Source organism: Stigmatopora nigra, chromosome 6, assembly GCF_051989575.1.
Source record: "Stigmatopora nigra isolate UIUO_SnigA chromosome 6, RoL_Snig_1.1, whole genome shotgun sequence".
NCBI lineage: Eukaryota > Metazoa > Chordata > Actinopteri > Syngnathiformes > Syngnathidae > Stigmatopora > Stigmatopora nigra.
Window position 1 is genome coordinate 1,540,069 of NC_135513.1, and position 20,554 is coordinate 1,560,622.

Genomic DNA, 20,554 nt, shown 5'->3' on the forward strand with positions numbered 1-20,554 from the left:
CAGACAAATGTATTTACGCAGAACAGCCAATAGGCGGTGATTTGGTGTGTTTAGTCATGATACAAGATAAGGATTCCCAAATTTAAAGAATTCTGTTTTTGTTTGTCATTATATCTGAAACATTTTGTTTCCTGTTTTCTGGGTGTTATTTGTCTATAAAGTCATTTTACCTGACACTTCAGTCTAACAAGGGTCTTTGAGGGGCTAGAGCCTATCCCAGCTCAGTACGAGTATACCCTGGATTGACCAATTCCGCTCCGAAACACTTCGCCTGGATTTTTTCTGTTTACCCGGCACAGAATTTGAACCTTTGACACAGATCTTAATTACACACACACATATACACAAATCGACATTGCAATAAACAAGCAGTCTTCTGGTACGTTTTTAAAGTAAGTTGTCCTTTAATTCAATTGTTTGAGAATGATGCCATGTCATGATTGCTGCCCAATAGCACAATCAAATCAAATGGAATACAGTGGAAAAACAACTGCTACATTTAGAGTTTTAAAATGTTTCTAACACCAAAGCTCGAATGAGTCATGTCAAACAATTACACCCTATTTTCATTCAAGTTTTAACATAAATAGGTTACCAAATTATGATAAAGTGATTTATTTATCTAGTAAAAACCCACTAGGTACATTAGCTATGATTTCTAAGCTACGCAATTTGAATAACACTAGTAGCTTTTGGGTGACTCATATTTATCAGGAAAGGGTAGACTGATGCCACCATTCCCAACTACAAGCGGCAGGATTCCAGCGTTGGGAATGACATTCCAAGACAGCGTCAGCGTGATGTTCTTGTTGGCCCTGGTTGATAGACATCACCAATATAATTTATCAATTGTCAGGTTTTACACACAAACAAAATTGCAAACACTCAACAAAAAGCCATTTTGCCGTAGCCACTGCCTCTAGGTGTCTGTTGCCAGAAGAAAGGACGGTAATGTGTTAACCAAGGCGCAATCTCCTACTTTATTTTTTCAAATGCTTGACTTGAGTGCACTTGCAATGTCTGAGTATTGCAGTAGCACATTACTAAATGCTCGATATAACCATAAAAATAAACCTTGTTTATGTCTAGCTGTCAGCATTTATTCATACAAAATAAATACTTGAATTGTGTAGAAAGCATTCAGAAATCAATTTAAAAAACACGAAGTTCAATAACAATTAAAATTGTGCAGTGAAAATATTTTTGACTTGCAATAGTTGAAACTGGTAAGGTGCATTTCTGGAATCTCGTACTTTTGTGTGAAACTGGAGGCCAGCAAGATAAATTGCATTGGTCTAGTAAACTTTACTGTTTGAAAATATGGGTTGAGGTTCAGGTGAATCAACTAACGGCTTTGAATGGTTTCTTGGGTTACTTTTTCCCCAGAAAATTAACCCTTTTTTGCGCCAATTTTATGTTGGTAAATCAATGATAGCTCGTTTAAAGCACGATATTTTAAGACTGTTGCATTTGTATTGTTTGTAGTGGGTTGTGATCTGTTGACCTGCCTGCCGAACACAATCGTGAGAAAAAAACATTTGTAAACAAATAATTTCAGTGTTTTATGTGTACGGTCGTATCTCGACTTCCAAAATGAATTGGTTTCAGAAGTTTTTTCGTAAGTTGAAAATTTCGCAAGTAGTAGTGCTTGTAGTGCTATGTAAATTCTCTAATTTGTTCTACAGTCCTCACAAAACTACCAACTAAACCAGACATGGGCAAACTACAGCCCGCGGGGCCTTTTAATCCGGACCGTCGAAGTTGTCCAAATAATGTTTTTTTTTTCAAGATGGCTCTATCACGTGGAAGCCAGTGGCAGTAGCTCTGTCTCTGTCCACTCATTTGTTTTTTGTGTTTTACAGTTCCTCTATCTTTTTTTAAATTACATTTGAATATTTCTTAATACATTCATCTTTACTTTACTTTGTACTTTATGCTTTTTACTTTAATAATGAGTGATGAGTATGTTAATACTTTAGTCTTTTTTTCTGTTTATGTTTCATATTTACTGTTAACGGATGCAATTTTTTATATGTATCGTATCTTGTGCTGACCCGGCCCATCTGTCCAATTTTTGAAATCAATGTGGCCCCGGGCCGAAAACTTTGCCCACCCCCGAACTAAACCCTTGAAAAATCAAAAGACCAAAGTGTCCCAATTTTGTAGGAAAGATGTGAATATGCACAAGAATAAGAGTAAATTATCATAAATGTATTCAATATGTCATTAAAATGAATAATAAACATGCAAAATCTATTCATGTTGAAGCACAGGTGCACAAGTGTCAGGAAGCTAATTTCAGGCAACAGACAGAAAGCACACAAACATCTAATAAATATGAAATTAAGAATTCTGAACAACATTAGATTAACTTTTAATCTTTTTCATTAATGTTTTGATTTTTTGGCATCTAATTTTTCTAAGGGATGGTGGCTTGGTGTAGGATACTCACTTTATATTTATAATGGAACTTTCTATAGAACTGATTTGATTAATATTTTGATTGCTACAGTACTAGCTATACTGAAGGTTCTGTCAATAAGGGCTGGCGAGTGAGTGGTTCCCTTCAAAAATAGTGCACTCAACCAAAGAACCCTCACATACTCAACTCACCAACTCAATACCATTGACATGAACTCCCATCTCTGAACAGTCTTAGCCATTCTTCTTAAATCCTGGCTGTTACATGAACAAAATTGCAATCACAAAACTGCTACAAAAACGAGATCCAAGATGGCGGCCGGCACGGGTGTAGCGGCTCTATGCTCTCCTGTTTGGTGTTTTGTTTTCTCAATCTTATTGTAATTTACTAACATCTGCGACGGGTTTTTTTCCAAAGTCGCCAGGATTTAATTACTCTCGGGAAGAGATGTGATATATCCATTACAACAGACGGAGGCGGTGAAGGGGAAGAAAGCAAAAGCGCGGATGTCAGGCGGGCCTAGCTGCTAAGCTAAGGCAGCAACCACACAGAGCACCGCTTCTGAGTATTTTCTTGACCTACGCCAGATCCATCACCCACAAAATGGACAATTTGGAACTTCAGCTTGCTACCAACAGCTTTGTCGGGAACTGCAACATTATTTTCATCGCAGAAAAGTGGCTACACCTGCAAATCCCCGACCCGCGGTATCACTAGCTAGCCGGACGCTATTCCGAAATGATCATTCAAAAGAATTATCAGGGAAAAGCATGTACAGACTCACTTACGAACATTCAACTTATGAACAACAGTACATACGAACATGTCTGCAAATTGCGTTTATGTTGAAAAATGTTCGTAAGTTCGATTTTGCATTGCACGCCTTTTTCCGAGTTGTGCTTCTTTCCGCTGTTAAAACCGACGCCTGGTGCTGTGAGAGCTCAGCTCACCCAGCATCTACCTTCCTCTGCCCAGTTCGTTGCAGTGCAGTAGTGTGTGACATATCTCCAGTGCGCAAGGAAGCTTTTTCATTTTTATCATTAAATATCTCGTATATCCATTATTCAATATGGTTGGTGAAAAGCGAAAGGCGTCTAGTAAGGGAGGTGCAAGGAAGAGGCAAGCCATTTCATTTGAAACCAAAGTGGCAATAATAAAGAAGCTTGATGAGCATGAGAAAGTGGTGAGTGTTGTACGGGAATAAAACTTGAATCGTTCGACCATCAGTACCGTTTATAAACAGAAAGATCGAGCAGTAGGACCCAAATATTGAACGTTGCATAAAGGTTGAAAATCAATTTAATGATGCCATACAGTGCTACCGCATCATTTATAATGAAAAAAAGAGGAAAACTGTGCAATCGTCATTAGATAACTTCTTTTGGCTAGTTTCTAGTAAATCTCTCTCTTCATCTCTCTAATGTATGTATACAGTACTGTAGGTATTCTCTCCATTATATTAAATGTTTTTTTTTCGATACAAACCAATGCCGGTTACTTATACAAGCCTTAAACATACAAATGCACTTATATAAACCTTCAATATACTTATTTAGTCCTTAAACATAAATTATAAAACAAAAGATAGCACTGAATCAACTTCAATTTGAACAATTTCAACTTATGAACAATTTCAATTTATGAACAAGCGCTAAGTAGGGGAGCGTCTGTACATACACAATGAATGGTGCTGCAACAGTAGGATCATTAACACTCAATGTTCCCCGGATTTAGAGCTCTTGGCAGGACGGTGCAGGCTCTTCTATCTACCTAGAGCAGTGCTTCTCAAATAGTGGGGCGCGCCCCCCTTGGGGGGGGGGGGGGGGGGGGGGGTGCGATACCTGGAGGGGCGCGTGTAACCCTGGGGAACAGGGATTTTATTTGGCCGTACTAGTATAAAGTGTAATTGCGCATCCACTACAGTAGCTGGCAGTGGCGCTCTCATTTATTTTTTATTTCAGGCATTGATGCACTTAAAATCTTTTCTGTTGCAGACTTAAAACAAGATTTAATAAAGTTATTCTTTGTAAGTTTGACTATATTTCTTTCTTTTTTTCCTTTTATTTAATGTTAATAAGGATAAAATGTTGTACTTATAACAATTTTATAAAATGATTTTATTTATAGTCACGGTGGGAAGTGGGGGGGGGGGGGGGGCGAAGTTTTCTTCTTGCTAGGGGGGGCCTAACAGAAAATAATTGAGAAGCACTGACCTAGAGACTGTTTACATCCCACCGGATGCTAACATTAGCATGGCACTCCTGCTGGCGGCGGTAAGCAAACAGCAGCTTGACAACCCCGGTGAAGTCTTTATTGTCCCTGGTGACTGCAACAAAGCATGTTTAAAGACTGTGTTGCCTAAGTTTATCTAGTATGTGAAGTGTCACACAAGAAGATATAAAACTCTAGACCATGTTTATTCCGTGGCCGGTCTACATGCCGAAAGACAAGACCGTGCGTCGTTTATTCTAATATCAAACATGCTTATAGAGCCACATCCTTCCCTCACCTTGATGGATCAGACCATCTCTGCCTGTCCCTCACCCCCGCATACACCCCACTCCGGAGGCTAACAAGGCCACAAATAAAGATAATAAAAACATGGCCCGAGGACGCCCTTTCTCAGCTGCAGGACTGTTTTTCCCGCACCATTTGGGAACTTTTTAAACACCACAACCTCCAGGACTACACGGACACTGTACTTTCCTACATCAAAAACTGCACGGACAACGTCACTGTTAATAAACAGATACGTGTGTTTCCTAATCAAAAACCCTGGATGACCAGTGAGACCAGACTTCAGGTCAAGGGACAAGGTACAATACAGCGTTGCCAGAGCAGAGCTGAAGAGGGGCATTAAAAAGGCCAAGGCAGCATATCAAGGAAAATTGAGGAGCAAAGAGAAAAGATGAACAGATAAAACGCTAAACAAAATTATTTTGACCTCTATGAATGAAATTCAAGAACGTACGTATCATCCATAAAACGTGAAAAAACAAGGGTTTCTGAAAAAACAACATAAACAGGATCTTGGATTGGAAAAAATGCTTTATTTGTTCTAATTAAAATTATACGGATTTCGAAGGGGAGAGAGAGGGGGGGTGGGGGGCTTTTTGCACAGCAACGTTATCGGAACATAACACAAACAAATTTAAATAAACTTGGATTACGATGCAGACGCTCAAAAATAGGCTTAATGAAACCTAACACAAAACTTAATTCTGATTTTGTTTAACATTTTGATACCTTTCTTCTCCCGGCCGGTTTGGCTTTTTTTGCCCCGCCTCCACACTCTGTCAATATCGAGGGTTGTTTGAGTTTGTACGGATGCTCCCCTACTTACGAACGAGTTACGTTTCGAGCGATTGTTCATAAGTTGAATTTGTCCGTATGTTGATTCAGTGCTATTTTGTATTATAATTTATGTTAAAGGCCTATTTAAGTATATTGATGTTTCTATAAGTGCATTTGTACGTTTAAGGCTTGTATAAGTAACCAGCATTGGTTTGTAGTGAAGAAGAAGCACTACTCGGAAAAAGCAATACAAAATCTAACTTACAAAATTTTTTCGACAAACGCAATGTGCAGAAATGTTTGTATGTACCGTTGTTCAAAACTCAAATGTTCGTAAGTAGGGGAGCGTCTGTATTCCCTTCAAAATTTTCCCAAAATGATGCAAACAAATGTCCTCACAATAGGATAACGCATGACCACTTGCCAAAGACAAGTAGTATATACGCCATTCGCACTGACGAACGGAGGGAAAAAACACTGAAAAAAATGCAACGCCCAGGGGAACACAGAGACACTACACAGAGGGAGTTGCGACCAGAGACATTGCACAAGGGAGTTTTGGGGAGACAGTGCCCATGATGTTCTCATGAGCAGCATGTCGCGTCCGCTGTCTGCTCATATATCAAAATTTGTCTCGTATCTCAAGATATTTGCCCAAAATTTTACTCATATCTCGAATTGCTCGTATGTCGGGCCACTCCTATGTCGAGGTACCACTGTATTTATTTTTAGATTTTACAAATTGCTTTTTCATTTAAGTTGTTTAAAAAAAGGGAAAATCAGGAAAACATAATAACTATACATCTATAATATTCATTTGAACTTAACACAAACAGAAAGTCGGTACATGATTTAGTTTCTCGGGCTGCACAAAATGATGCAGCGGGCCAGATTCGGCCCCCGGGCCGCCATTTGATGCTTGTGATCTATTTCATATTTATTGATATAAATAGCTTTCGGGGGAGAAAAATATGTATATTACTTTTCTCTAATTTGCTTATTCTTGGTTTTAATTGTTGTAACAACTAGCCATGCAGTATGTATCCTATCTTATTTTAACATTCATCCAGTGATTTCACTGTCATTGGGTAGGTCAACAATATGGGGATGATTTGCAAATTAGATCTTGAATCATTAAGAAGTACTTGGCTTTTATTGATATCAAACATTAAATAAGAATGCAGGAATGGGATTTATTCAAACAATTAGGTAAATAGTAGCCAGCTGGTTTGGATAAATTAATTGATATTAAAATATGTATAATTTCCCTTGGCCTTGGGAGTAATGGAGTGTTTTCAGTGCACAAGACATTCCCTTACTGTCCTGGGCGGGGTGGAATATGCTTTGTCATGCGTCATATTGAGGACTACTAGGATATTTACAGATTGGATAAGAATTAAACAATGAATGTCAACTAGATGAGTTTGCTGTTTATAGCTTTAAAGGCATACAAATTGAGTGAAGTTAGACTTAAAACTATCAGGCTTGGCAGTGCAATTACAGGGTTTAATCAGCTAAATGTTATAGTAGAAATCTAATGATTGGCAAGGACAATCTTAAAAAGTGAGAAATCGACCGTCCAAAGAAGCTTCAAATCCTCTAACTAAGAAACAGATTATATTTGTCGTTTTTGGGGGTTTGACAAACTGTGGTGGTGCATGGGTTATAAATTACTTAGGGAGTGTGGCTCCCATTTCAAAAACAAATTCGGGGCGGATTCGGAAATTAGCTCTATTTTGCACTAGACGATTGAAATTGAGCGGGCCTTTAATGGCATTATTTCTTCCAAATTATGAAACATCAATCTCTGAGTAATGCAAAATCCTTTACATAGACGGGTTAATATTATTTAATTGCAAAACATGATCGTACAGGGTACAATATATTGATCTATATACGAATACTAAAGCTTAAGAAGCAGCGCTATTACCACCTCATTTCTATGCACAAACAGCTGAACTGATAACATTAACAAATGTGTACAATTTTAAAGACTGTGTGGATATTATCAAGTCAAATGACAGTGAGAAGTAATGTCTATTCATTGTAGATGTTTCTTTAAATGGGTTAAAATTTCCAAAAAAAATTATTTACTAGACCAATATTCACTTCGCAATGTGAATTAGATAACAAATTAATTGGACAAATTAAACTTGATACATTAAAAGGTTAGAATCAAGTAAATAATATAAAGAATTGATCACTGACTTACTTAAGAGTTAGATAATGAATAACCAACTTAATACACTTGAGGATGCAAGGAGTCAGAGGTTAAGAAACTGGTATAATTGTTTCTATCAGATGAGGTAAATATTTTCTAATCAAAAGGTTTAGACTTGAAAAATAATGTGAGTTTTCGAGCCTGTGTTAAGTGTGGAAAAGTCAACAAATTTGCTAACTCACAAATTTAAATTACCATATTTACTTACATATAGGCCTCCCGCACGTATCAGCAATTTCTCGCATATGATTCCCAATCTTCACCTCCATATTCATGGTTTTAATGGAGTACAAATGTGTCTTTGAAGGGAAAATCTTAAGAAAAATCACCACAAGTGGTATTTCTGAGATATAGTAATACCTTGAATATCGCGGCTTCAATGATCTTTTTTTTCTGGGGGAATTTGTTTTTGTTAATTAATTTTTTCATAGTTCAAAGTTCATAAAAAATTAAAATTCCACGCTGAAACCCTTGTCCTCCGCGAGCTACTAGGACTCAGCACTAAAGTGATTTTTTTTTAGATACGTATGTTTTTTTCTTGAATTTCATTAGACATCAAAATAAATTTTGTTTAGCATGTTAACTGTTTATCTTTCCTCTATTTTGAAATAAATGACCGTATTGGCCACATTTGCTTGAGTCACGACATCACAACGCATTGGCGCCGTGATGTCATCTTGTCATGGCGTCGTCCACTTGTAAATCGTACCGTCGATTCAGTCAACAACATTTGTCCAACAAAAGCGGCTCATATGCGAGTAAATACGGTATAGGAATAAATGGGGCCTGATATCGGGAGACCTTGACAAAAGCCCAAGTAATATTTTTTTTCTTTTTTTTTCTCTGCCATTCAAATTGATTCTTTGCCAGGGTCATAAATGGCCAGATTTTGGCTTGGGTGTATGAGTTGCTGCAGAATCTAAAGTTCAAATTGGTTATTGAACTTAATTCATTACCCACAGGAGGACAAATGGTTAGATCTATTAATTGCAAAAAGAGGATTAATATCCTTAGTGTAATTTGGGAAAATGTGTCGATCAGTCTTGCAAATTCAATGGTGATGAAAAGTCATTTGCTAAGATTTAAACATTTCTCATCTCAACTCATTTTCTGAACTGCTTTATCCTCATTAAGGTCACGGGGGGTGCTGCGGCCTGACCCCGGGCCTGAGGCGGGGGCCACACTGTATCGGTGGCCAGCCGATCGCAGGACACAAGATGGACAACCAAGAACACTCTCGCTTATACCTAGGGGCAATTGAGAGTGTCCATCCAGCCTACCATGCATGTTTTTGGAATGTGGGAGGAAACCGGAGTACCCGGGAAATCCACCCTGGCGGAGCAAGGGGACATGTATGTGTGCAATGTTTGGTGATCAATGTTGCTCCTTTATTCCCAACGACACGGCACCCGATGGCTCCCTAACCAGAGCCGAGAAGGCCTGCAGACCCTAAACCAGAATATGAACAGGCATTCTGGATTGGAATCGTCCGCCTGGACAGACCGGTGGGATAACACAACCAGTTGGAAGAATTGGCCTTATCAGTGATGATCTCAATGGCTGTTTTTGCTACTGCTTTGACATTATGTGGGCTTTGTCTTATCCCCTGCATGCACTTTGTTAAGTTGATTTATAACCACGGCAATTGTGCTTACACATTTTAAATTGCAAGAATTGTATCCACTTAATACACGGCTACTGATGAGGGCATTGATATCCATGATTATGATGAATATGTAGGTGAATTAGATGAGATTGATTTTGTTCTTGCTTTTTCCGACCTAATCTGCAATTTAGGGGGTTTTGGGTAAAGATCAGACCTGCACATTCCCTCCTAGTGGAATGATCTCATCTCATCTCATTTTCTGAACCGCTTTATCCTTCTTAGGGTCGTGGGGGGTGCTGGAGCCAATTCCAGCTGTCTCCAGGCCACAGGCGGGGGAATTTCTGAATCGGTTGGCCAGCCGATCGCAGAACAAAAAATTTATTGGAGATGGACAACCATGCACACTCACACCCATACCTAAGGTAATTTAGAGAGTCCAATGAGCCGACCATGCATGTTTTGGGGAAGAAACCGGAAATGCAAACTCCACACAGATGGACATGACCTGGATTTGAACCCAGAACCTCAGAGCTGTGAGGTTGACGCGCTAATCACTTGCCCAACCGCGCCGCTGGTGGAATTGTATTTGTCATAAAAATTGGTTATTAAAATATATGCGTGATGGCAGTAGATTGAATGCAAATATATAATAAAAAGGGAGAATGTCAGGATTTTATTTTTTTATTTTATTTGCTTGCAACTGTGAATAGGCTTTGATTAACTATTGATCTTGCTCAGCTCTTCATTATTAGTATCACTATGCACCCAAACAAAATTCAAACAACATTTATTTTGACAACTATGAATGAAATTCAAGAAAAAAATTGAATACAATCTTGCATAAACCACGAAAAAACTCGGGGCACAGCCATCTTACCAGGGCGCTGATGTATAAACTTGATTTGCTGATTTTTAAATAAAACAAAATGCCACTTAGATTGTTATACATTTCCTGTTTTCCGTTTTCATTAAAAGGCAGGTTTTAGCCTTTTCGTTCAGGCACCTGCTGTTCACAAACGCTCTCCATCTAATCCAGGGGTGGGCAAACTATTCCACAAAGGCCCACCGCAGTGGGTGCATGTTTTCATTCCAACCCATAAAGAGAACAGCTTTTTCCCAATATGGTGTCCTACAATTGCATCAGTGGATTGCAATCAGGTGCTTCTTGTTTTCTACAGAATTATCATTGGCCAAATTGCGCTGGATCGGTTGGAACAAAAACCTGCACCCACAGTGCCCCTTGAGGACCGGTTTGCCCACCCCTGATCTAGCCTCTCTGAGCTTGAGCTGTTTTGCCAGGAAGATTGGGCAACAATTTAAATTTGTAAAAATAACAGCTAGAATGATATCATATTGTGTGAATCATTTCACACATAGCACTGGAGTATAAGTTCCACCCCCAGCAAAACTATTAAAAAGAAAAACTGCGACTTCTAGTCCAGAAAATATGGTAACCACTTCAGCTCGCTAAGAACTAATGATTGTCTCCTCTGAAGTCTGTGCGTGTAAAAGGTGACAGCTTGAACTTGAAAACTTGGAGGTTTACAACATTTATAAAAAATGGAAAACAATTGTACAACTGACACCACATAGGTGAGAGTCAGCCGTCACGTCGCAGCTTCAGTTTATCATGGTGTTTTATATAAAGAATCCAAATATTCACAAAGATGTTAATATTCCCGAAGATGTCAATATTCCCGAAGATGTCAATATTCCCGAAGATGTCAATATTCCCAAAGATGTCAATATTCCCAAAGATGTCAATATTCCAAAAGATGTCAATATTCCCAAAGATGTCAATATTCCCAAAGATGTCAATATTCCCAAAGATGTCAATATTCCCGAAGATGTCAATATTCCCAAAGATGTCTATATTCACAAAGATGTCAATATTCCCAAAGATGTCAATATTCACAAAGATGTCAATATTCACAAAGATGTCAATATTCACAAAGATGTCAATATTCACAAAAATGTCAATATTCACAAAGATGTCAATATTCACAAAGATGTCAATATTCACAAAGATGTCAATATTCACAAAGATGTCAATATTCACAAAGATGTCAATATTCACAAAGATGTCAATATTCACAAAGATGTCAATATTCACAAAGATGTCAATATTCACAAAGATGTCAATATTCACAAAGATGTCAATATTCACGCTGAAACATGCAAGAGGACCACTCTACTCAGCACCGAAGAAAAAAAATTCTCCCGTAAAGAATCCCGTCATGGAAGAAGAATTTTGCGCTGGATCATAAAGAACACTGTGCAAGATGACATTATGCCTTATTTTTTTTCCTTTGGATTTGATTTTGCATCACGCACATCACCTCGGAGGGAGGTGCCGTTTTGCCTTTTGTTTGGAGTGAATATCGTACCGCGCATATAAACTTGTAGCGGAAGATTATGTCATGCCTATTACTACCTTTGTGAGAGATTTGGATCACCCTTGCAAATGCCCCCTAAGGCAATATAGGCATTCAATGAGCCCAAGAAAAAAACAAAAATGATGACTATGAACAAAAAAGTTAAAGTAAATTTGTAGAAATACTGAAGTTGGGACATAATTACTATGTCCATGTAGCATTACAGTATAAATCAACACACTGCTTGAAAACCACTTAACGCCCCAAACTAATGAGGACCACATCAAATGATGCAATCAGGGAGTGAGGAAGAGAGAAATTCGAGAGGGCATGCCGTTTGTGACAAAGGGTCCAGGACATTGATGACAACATACAGTTCGGCAAACAAGTATTTAGTCACCTACTTGAAAAGATTACAAAGGCCTAGTGGGGTAGACCTGCCAACTGGCTTAATAATTGTTTGTTCATGTCGAGCCAATGTGGCCAAACTGGTTTTACAATTGTTTGTTAGGACAGTGGAATGTAGGATAAGCCAACTAGTTGGCCTTGCAATTGTTTGTTCGCACCATGAATTGGAAGATAGCTAACTAGCTGGCCTTGCCATTGTTTCCTTGTATTGTGGAATATGGCCAACTCGCTTTGGAACTGTTTGTTCGAAACGCGCAATATAAGATAGGCTGCAGCAGTTTGTGTGAGCTTTTAAAATATCGTGTTTGAATACAACTTAAACCTGCTAATGTCTAACCATATTAGCCCAAAGTTTTGTTTACATAAACTCTGTCATGCATCACTGTTTTAGAAATACATCACTGTTTTAGAAATATTAACCTGAGTTCCTATATAAAGACTGACCTAGTGTTGAGTCAGAGAGAATTGCGAGGAAGGCAGGCTGTGAGAGGTTCACAGCTGTCGGGGCATTCTCCAACCATCCTGCAGTCCGGTAATAAACCTATTTCCTCTTTAAATTGATCTCACTCTTTCTTAACCTGCTCCTGAAGTTGTATTTTCAGACCTATCAGGCCTGTAATTGTCAACATTTGGGGGCTGTTTTTCTGCAAAGGGACCAGGACGACTGATCTGTATAAATGAAAGAATGAATGGGGCCATGTATCGAGAGATTTTGAGTGAAAATCTCCTTCCATCAGCAAGGACATTGAATATAAGACGTGGCTGGGTCTTTCAGCATAACAATGATCCCAAACACAAAGCCAGGGCAACAAAGGAGTGGCTTCTTTAGAAGCATTTCAAGATTCTGGAGTGGCCTAGCCAGTCTCCAGATCTCAACCCCATAGAAAATCTGTGGAGGGAGTTGGAAGTCTGTGTCGCCCATCGACAGCGCAAAACATCACTGCTCTAGAGGAGATCTACATTGAGGAAAGGGCCAAAATACCAGCAACAGTGTGAAAAGCTTGTGAAGAGTTACAGAAAACGTTTGGCCTCCGTTATTGCCAACAATGGGTATATAACAAAGTATTGAGATGATAATGAATGTATTCAAGATATTAATACATTAGTCTTTACATATGCATATAAACAATAATAATAAATATACTTCCTGATAATTGTATACTTGTGTATTCGTATTTTGTATTGATGCAAAAACATGTAGTCTTATTAATAATAGAGGTGATCCTACTTCACATTTTTTTAAATCTTTGCGGCCACATCTGAGCTACATTATCTGCAAAATTCGAGAGAAGTGTAATGCTAAATGTTAGCGGCAAATATTTCAAAATAAGAGCATGCCATGTAACAAAATACAATTACTCATTTATTTAAGATTCAAGAGTAAAATAGTGTTCAAATGATAGCTTAAGCATTGCTATGTTGAGGCTTACGGTGAAAGAATCTACTAATACTCTAGCTTGCTATGAACGAACAGTAGCCTTCTAAAAACCGCAATCTGCTGTTAAGACTTCAAACATTAAACTCGCTGGTTTACAGCATTTAAACAATGCAAACATGGGAAAAGGTTTACAAGTGAGGTCACACACTTGGGGGTGGGAGGGTCAACTTTATGAACCGGCTGCACAGCTCAGTCATTGGCGAGCGCACATTTCAGAATAAGATCACATTATTTTCATCAGAAATGCAGATGTCTTCAATTACTCTCACTTATTTCGGATTCAACACGTAGATAGCTTTCAAGTGACCGTCATTAAAAAAAAAAAAAACTAAAATTACTCAATTATTTGACTTCAAACTTGGTATCATGCACAATTGTCAGGACAAGATGACAGTCATTTTGGATCGTATCGATACTTTTGATGGGCTCTAATAAAGCAGAGACAAAAATTATATTAGGGTTTTCACCTGTTCCATATTTAACGCAATCCTAGATTTTAAATGATGTGTTTGATTGATTTTTAAAAATATTTTGTTATTATTTTAAATAGTTTGTGCATTTTATCAATTGCCATTTCAATGTGTGGTTTATGAGAATGACCTGTCACATTAGTGGTTAAATTGGTTCAGATATTTTTTTACAATATAACATCCGCAATTGTTTTTGACACAATAAATTTCCCACTAAAATTTACTATTATTTAGATCTAAAGAGATCAGTGAAATGTCCACAGAGATGACTTTGTCAACCGTACCTGAGACCGTTCCCATCATCGAAGAAGAAGTATTTTGATTTTGTGTCTCTCAGGTTCAGTTTGTTGTTTTCACCTCGAAGGACAATCTTATCCCAGAGCATTACCTGGTTTAAAGCCTGACATACCACATGCACACAAACAAACAAAAAATATGATTAGTAATTTGAGAAAAAATATGATTAGTAATTTGAGAATCGTGTGACACAACGGCACAGTCATTTTTTAAATGGATCCAGGAAAGTTATATTTTCATTGCGAAACAGTAATAGACAAAGTTAATTTAACCACTCAGGTTTATAATTTCCTTCTCAGTTTTCATTATTTAGTTTTTATGACTGAATTAACAGCCCCCTCAAATTACTCAGCCTTTAATTTGTAAAATAATTTGACAACGAAACAATGTACCCGTATGTAAAAAATATACTAGTTTGTGGCAACACTAATTTTCCAGCATTACCTTTTTAATTTTTTGTTTAGTTTTACCTTTTATGTGTGCCTCACAGGTTACCACTGAAATACTCTGACTATAACAGACGTCATCGAAGAAAATAGTGCTCCAGCGTCCATAAGAATTCCCTACAGATGCTTAATATTTTTTGCTATCTAGATTAGTTCCGAGTCGCCCGTCACATAATCACACACGCAATTTGTTGAAAGGGGTGTGTTATAACAAATAAGTGTGGCAGTCAGTCATTGAGGTCATCTTTATTTAGGGAGGTAGCCAGGGACTGTTGAACATGCATTTATCCTGGAAAGCCTGAAGGAAATGGGTATTTCAACACATCGTTCAGAAGAAAAGAATACATGGATTAAATTGTTGATCGAAGACGGAAACCTTAGAGATGTACAGCTAAAATGATCTCTAATGCCTTAAATGGGGGCGCAAAACCAAATACATGGCAGAAAATGGAAGACAACGATTTAAATAGACTTCAATATAACATGAATAGCAAAATGATCAGTTTGAGGATGATCAAAGACGAGTCGAGACCGTGTCGCTGGGTTTTCTGGCAGCCGATTGACAATTCCTGCCATTCTGAAAGCTCGAACCACAGTTGAAACTGACATATCAGCCCAGGCATTCAGTACCCAATGGCAGATAGTGGTGGTGTATGGTGTCCAGCGCTGTCTCCCGGTCTTGGCGAATTTATGCTCGCCTTCTGTTCATCCACTGCTCTCATGCGGTTCGCAGTCTAGCTTTGAAAGCTCTGTTAACACCAATATCTAGCGGCTGGATTTTTTTGTCTATCCACCTGGAATGAAGGCTGAATTAGCAAGCTTCACTTGTTTCTGATATAATCGGTATGTAAGGGAATGTGTGAAAAAAGCCGCCCGGTCTCTTCACATAAATCTATCTCAACCACTCATCTTTTCTTCATCCATCCATTCTTCGAGTTAGCTTTGATGACGACGCCGGCTGGAAATGTTTTTTTGGCAAAGTCTTCCTCTTGAAAATAACCATGGGTGGAAGTTTCTGGCCATTGGCCTAGCAGTAAAGACCGATTTATTATTCCCTGTGGTGCGAATATTCACCGTACAAGCACCCATTTTATCCAGTGCGGTTCACAGGAATATCAAAGGTGAGTGGAACCTCGTCGATATTGATGCTATGTTCTGGCCGGATAATTTTTTCAGTAATCCTGTTGATGCAGTAAGTGGAAAGTGGCCAACTTTTTGACAGTCGGATGGCAGTTGCCGAGAAATGGAGGTTCGTGTGCGGATGGAGAACTTTTCCTAAATCGAAAGCACCAGGAAGGACTGCCTCTGAATTCATTGTTAAGTTCACATGCTAGCGCTGTTGTCTTCATTAAAATAGTGATTGTACTAACACTTCTACTAGCTGCTCTCCATTCAGTTCACGTGCTAGCGCTGTTGCCTTCATTAAAATAGTGATTGTACTAACACTTCTGCTTGCTGCTCTCTGTTCAACAAGCCACTGTTCAAATTTCTCCTCTAACTGTGGCAATCTCGCTTTGTTCCCACGGAAACTCTGTTTGAAGAGATGGACTCAAGATGGCGGCGCGCACGGGTGCAGCGGCTCACTGCTCTCCAGTTCGTTCGCTTTTCTACAGTCGCCAAGACCTAATCACTGTCGGAAGGAAAGGCAAGAAACCTAAATGGCAATACGATGCAGACCATACTACCTACCTAGGGAGCTAACGGTCGTCATAGTAACGGCTATCTACATACCTCCAAATGCTAACGTCAACACGGCTCTCGACTTACTGCTAACGGCTGTAAATAAACAACAGCTCGACCACCCTGATGGAGTCTTTATTGTCGCTGGTGACTTCAACAAAGCAAGTTTAAAGACTGTCCTACCTAAGTTCATCCAATATGTCAAATGCAATACAAGACAAGACAAAATTCTCGACCATGTCTACTCGAACATCAAACATGCCTATAAAGCTGATCCTCTCCCACATCTAGCTGGATCAGACCATCTTTGTATATCTCTAACCCCTGCGTACAACACACTCCGAACGCAGACAAAGCCAAAAATAAAGTCAATAAAAACTTGGCCCGAGAACGCTCTTTCTAAACTGCAGGACTGCTTTTCCCGCACCAACTGGGAACTTTTTGAACACAACGACCTCCTGGACTAAACAGAAAATGTACTCTCCTACATCAGAAACGGCATTGACAACGTCACTACAAACAAACGGATACGAGCTTTTCCAAATCAAAAACCCTGGATGACCAAAGAGACACAAGCACTTATCAAATGCCGTAACACCGCCTACAGATCGGGGGACAAAAGAAAGTATAGAGCTGCCAGAGCTGAGCTGAAAAGGGGCATAAAGAAGGCCAAGGCAGCATATACTAAGAAAATCGAAGAGCACTTCAAAGAAAACAACCCAAAGAAGATGTGGCAGGGAATACGACATATCACTAACTACAAGAACAATTCCATGTCTGTAAACGCGAATGTCTCACTAGCGGAGGAACTGAACCATTTCTTTGCCCGCTTTGAATCTGACAAATCAAACCAAGTATCAACACTCCCACCACCACCCTGCGACAATACACTGGAGTTTCAGGAACAGGAAGTGAGACTGGAAATGCAGTCTGTGAACACCAGGAAGGCTGCTGGTCCAGACGGAATACCTGGCAAAGTGCTCAAAGCCTGTGCTGAACAGCTGGCAGGAGTCTTCACGGACATTTTCAATCGGTCCTTGCAACAATCCATCGTTCCTGCCTGCCTAAAATCTTCCACCATCATTCCTGTCCCCAAAAAGCCAACCATCGGCAGCTTGAACGATTACAGGCCTGTTGCTCTCACGCCTGTGATCATGAAGTGCTTTGAAAAGTTGGTGGCCCGACACATCAGAAAGACAATTCCCCCCTCAGTTGACCCGCACCAGTTTGCTTATAGGGAAAACAGGTCCACTGAGGATGCTATCGCCGTGGCTCTTCACACAGCACTGAGCCACCTGGAGCACCAGGGGAACTATGTGAGGATGCTTTTCATAGACTATAGCTCAGCCTTCAACACCATCAAGCCGGACATCCTGAAGGACAAACTCTACCACCTTGGACTATCCTCTTCAATCTGCTGCTGGATAAAGAACTTCTTGACTGGTCGACCACAAACTGTCAGAATGGGTCCACACCTCTCTTCCTCCATCACACTAAACACAGGCTCACCACAAGGCTGTGTACTGAGTCCTCTCCTGTACTCCCTGTACACATACGACTGCACACCAGCCCACCAGTCAAACTCTATCATCAAATTCGCCGATGACACCACTGTGATCGGACTCATCTCAGGCGGGGATGAGTCAGCTTACAGAGACGAGGTCGACAAACTGTCTTCTTGGTGCTCGGCGAACAATCTTACACTGAATACCGCAAAGACTAAAGAAATAATCTTGGACTTTCGCAAGCGCAGCACAGACCTGGCCCCACTCCTCATTAACGGAGTATGTGTAGACAGGGTCCAATCGTTCAAATTCCTGGGAGTCCACGTCACGGATAGGCTCTCCTGGTCCACAAACACCACAGTGTTAGTGAAGAAGGCCCAGAAACGACTCCACTTCCTCAGGGTACTGAGAAGGGACAAGTTGGACACCAAGCTTCTGGCAACCTTCTACAGAGCCACTGTGGAGAGCATCCTGACTCACGGCATTACAGTGTGGTATAACAGAAGCACGGCAGCAGACAAAAAAGCCATACAGAGAGTGATAAACACTGCCCAGAAGATCGTCGGCTGCTCTCTGCCATCGCTAGAAGACATTGCCAACCCCCGATACCTCAGAAGAGCCGGGTCCATTGTTGGAGACCCATACCACCCTGGACACGGCCTGTTCCAGTTACTTCCATCTGGCAGACGCTACAGGTCCTACAAAGCACGGACAAACAGGCTCAAGGACAGCTTCTTCCCAACAGCCATCAGGTCTCTGAACCTGCAGCAACACGTGACGTGACGACTACACATATCCCTACTATGAAATTAAGTCAAGTCGAATTGAAGTAACAGGAAGGTCGTTTGGTGCAGATCTACCTTCCACAGGATGACTGAGGGAGGGTAAGTATAAAGACTGAGAGGTAAGTGATCCATCTTATTCTTGTTGGCATCGGTTAGGCAACTTGTAGTCGCCGGAAAATGGCGCTCAAGGCGGAGAGCTAACAAGTATGAATATGTCATAAATAAATGTCATAAATGTGTCTGGCCTGGGAAGACGAACTTGTGGAGAAGCACTATACAATTTCGTCATACGCTGCTGAGGGTATAATGACTACTAGGCTTTTTGTCAAGTCAATGATGACGACAATGCCTATGTCTGATTTTCATTTTTCATTTAGTGTTCAATGTTAGTCTCGCTGCTGCTCTATTCCCCTGTTCTACTGCGTGACTGATTTCCTTGAGTTTAAAGTCAGCATTGCATGCATGTCTCTTAATTTGAGCCATTTCAGGTTCTTTACACAAACACAAATGAAAATAAAACGGTGTTTTATGTATCCCAGAATTTATCGCGCAGTACTTCTTCTACGAGGAAAATGGAGTCCGCGGCTGATTACTGTAGTTGCACCTGTTGCAGGTCAATCAAAATTGATCATATATAAGGTGCACCGGCTTATAAGGTGCACGCAGCTTTTGAAAAAATGTAAGGCTTTTATGTACAGTTATAGTGCGGAAAAATATGGTAAATGATATGTGGAATGTCCCTAAAGAATCCTGGAATGGAATAACAGCTGGAAAGTTCCACAAGTTGCCATACAGATATGAGGCAGATAAATACACTGCTCACAAAAATTAAACAAACTTTGTTAATTGAGCCTATCAAAGAACAAATTAAACCTGTCGGATAATTGTCTGGTTGCAAATATCATTGTTAATCACTTTCAGATGTATTGGTGTCCATGGAAATAACAGGTGCACTACAGTGACAACAATCAGAAAAACCCACAAAATAGGACTGGTTCTACATAAGGAGGTTTTTTGATTGGTTAATGCCCTCTAGGCTAGATTTGTTTCACGTAATCAGGCCAGATTAAAAAGCCTAACGGGGCGTACATGGCCCACGTGCCGTAACTTGAAAAACTACACGCCAATACAAGCGAAAACTGGGGCGGGGCGAGCGTGCGAATAGCATGTACACACATGCCAATAGATCTGCCGGGAGCGAGCAACATTCAGATAATAATGCACTTTTACATTGTCAATGCAATTACAAGTTCACTCTTTCTCTCGTGATAATTTTGAGCGCGACAGATTACCTGGTTGTTCGCTTTCAACAGTTAACTCTCTGTCTCGCTCCCTCTCTCTCCCTTTCATAAGAGGGAGCGAACCCGGTGACCAAAAGACTTGCGACCAAACGTCCGGTCACGGTTTATCACGCAGGACAGTGACTTTCCGTGTGGAACTGATTGACGAAGATTTAGTCAGCCAGTTAAACAAAAAGGCGGAGTACTTTAATTTATATTCACTAGCACTGGATGAAAGCAACGACATTAAAGACACTGTTCAGCTCCTAATTTTTATCCGAGGGATAAATGGCAGTTTTGAGATAACGGAGGAACTTTTGAGCATGG

The 20,554-nt window shown here is 39.8% G+C and overlaps 1 protein-coding gene across 1 annotated transcript in view; it reads right to left on the reverse strand.

The window, feature by feature from the left end:
* Positions 1-380: 380 nt before the first annotated feature.
* Positions 381-20,554, reverse strand: part of spcs3 (signal peptidase complex subunit 3) — a 35,858-nt gene continuing 15,684 nt past the window's right edge. Inside the window, exons 4-5 of the mRNA XM_077718703.1 lie at positions 14,519-14,634; positions 381-815 (exon numbers count right to left, since the gene is read on the reverse strand). Of these exons, the coding sequence (XP_077574829.1) occupies positions 683-815; positions 14,519-14,634 (249 nt within the window). The 3' untranslated portion in view covers positions 381-682. The remainder of the gene's footprint in view (positions 816-14,518; positions 14,635-20,554) is intronic.